This window comes from Aplysia californica, unplaced genomic scaffold, assembly GCF_000002075.1.
Source record: "Aplysia californica isolate F4 #8 unplaced genomic scaffold, AplCal3.0 scaffold00766, whole genome shotgun sequence".
Taxonomy (NCBI): Eukaryota; Metazoa; Mollusca; class Gastropoda; order Aplysiida; family Aplysiidae; genus Aplysia; species Aplysia californica.
The window spans coordinates 80,325-81,576 of NW_004798036.1; the positions used below are offsets into that span (position 1 = coordinate 80,325).

General features: G+C 35.0%; 1 protein-coding gene across 1 annotated transcript in view; it reads left to right on the forward strand.

Moving 5' to 3' along the window:
- The window catches only part of LOC101863618 (putative glutamate synthase [NADPH]), a gene marked incomplete in the record, with an annotated part of 111,454 nt that overhangs the window by 42,688 nt on the left and 67,514 nt on the right, over nucleotides 1-1,252 (forward strand). The window contains 1 exon segment of the mRNA XM_005109316.3: nucleotides 424-480. Within this exon segment, the coding sequence (XP_005109373.2) occupies nucleotides 424-480 (57 nt within the window).

Sequence of the window (1,252 nt, forward strand, 5' to 3'; positions counted from 1 at the left end):
TGTTCGTCGATAACACTTTTTATCACCTTTGAGGAGCATCACTTTAGAATATGGGTGCAGTTGATTGGAGGGCACCACAGGTTCATCTTACTTCTTTTCTCTCCCACTTTTGTTTTTGGGTCAGTTTGTATTGCTTTCAACTCATGGTAGGCAACTAAATTATCATTATTGTGTTAATGTGCTTCTCTTTTTCTCAAACAAACATAGAATTAAAGTGTTGTGTTTTGGTATGAAATAATCATTATCGTATCTTTGTGCTTCTTTTTTGCTCAAACAAGCATTGAATGGGAGCATGCGTGTTCTGGTACTAAATGGTCATTATCTTGTCTATTTGCTTCTCTTTTTCTGAAACCAACAACACAGAATGGGAGTGTTGTGTTGTGGACCAGCGTGGTCTGACATCTTTTGTTTCTGTTTCAACAGGTGTTTATCACTTCGGCTAACGGTACAGCCCAAGTGGACATGGACTTTAAGAGACAGGTGAGGGATTTTGAGCAATAAATCGCGACCTCAGAATTACAAAGCTCTATCTGACATTTTTGGCCGATTTGAGTTACATACTACTAAGACAATGAGGTCAGAAATCAATTCTCTATCTGCTCTATCAAAATCATTAGATTATTTTGTGTCATTATCAAGATAATCAAATAATTGTATTTAAAAAAGCTGGAGATATTGTGAAACTCAAAATGTTTTACTTCAAATTTCTCAAAAACGAAGTACCGAGCAGATAGAAGTTTGTAATTCGGGGGTAGCAAAATAAACAATAAACTGTACAGAAAGTTTGGATGATGCTTGTAAGCTACGGGTAAACAATACGTCAGGTACTGATATTAATAAAACTGCGTTTGTAGTGCCCATTTTCTTCTCAACGAGGTGCACAGTGTGCATCACAATTTTAAAAAGAAATAGGTCAGGAAAAATATGCCCAATGCTGTAGAAGGAAAAAAAAACCTCTGCTAAAAAAATGTACTCACAGATTGACATCAATGCAGGAGTCGTGTGTGTGTGTGTCGCTTGTGTGAAGACTAATTCATGCTGTTGGTTCTGTGCACATCATCGAAAAATTTCACCTTCCTTCTTTCATTCTGATACATATCTTTATTTTACTGTACAGCTGATAAATGCAGATCAATGTAAAGCGCTCAGAGCTTTTACTTTTTTGGAATAGAGCGCTATATGAATGCAATCTATTACTGTTATTATTGTTATTGTTATTATTATTATTATTATATGTTATTATTATTATTAT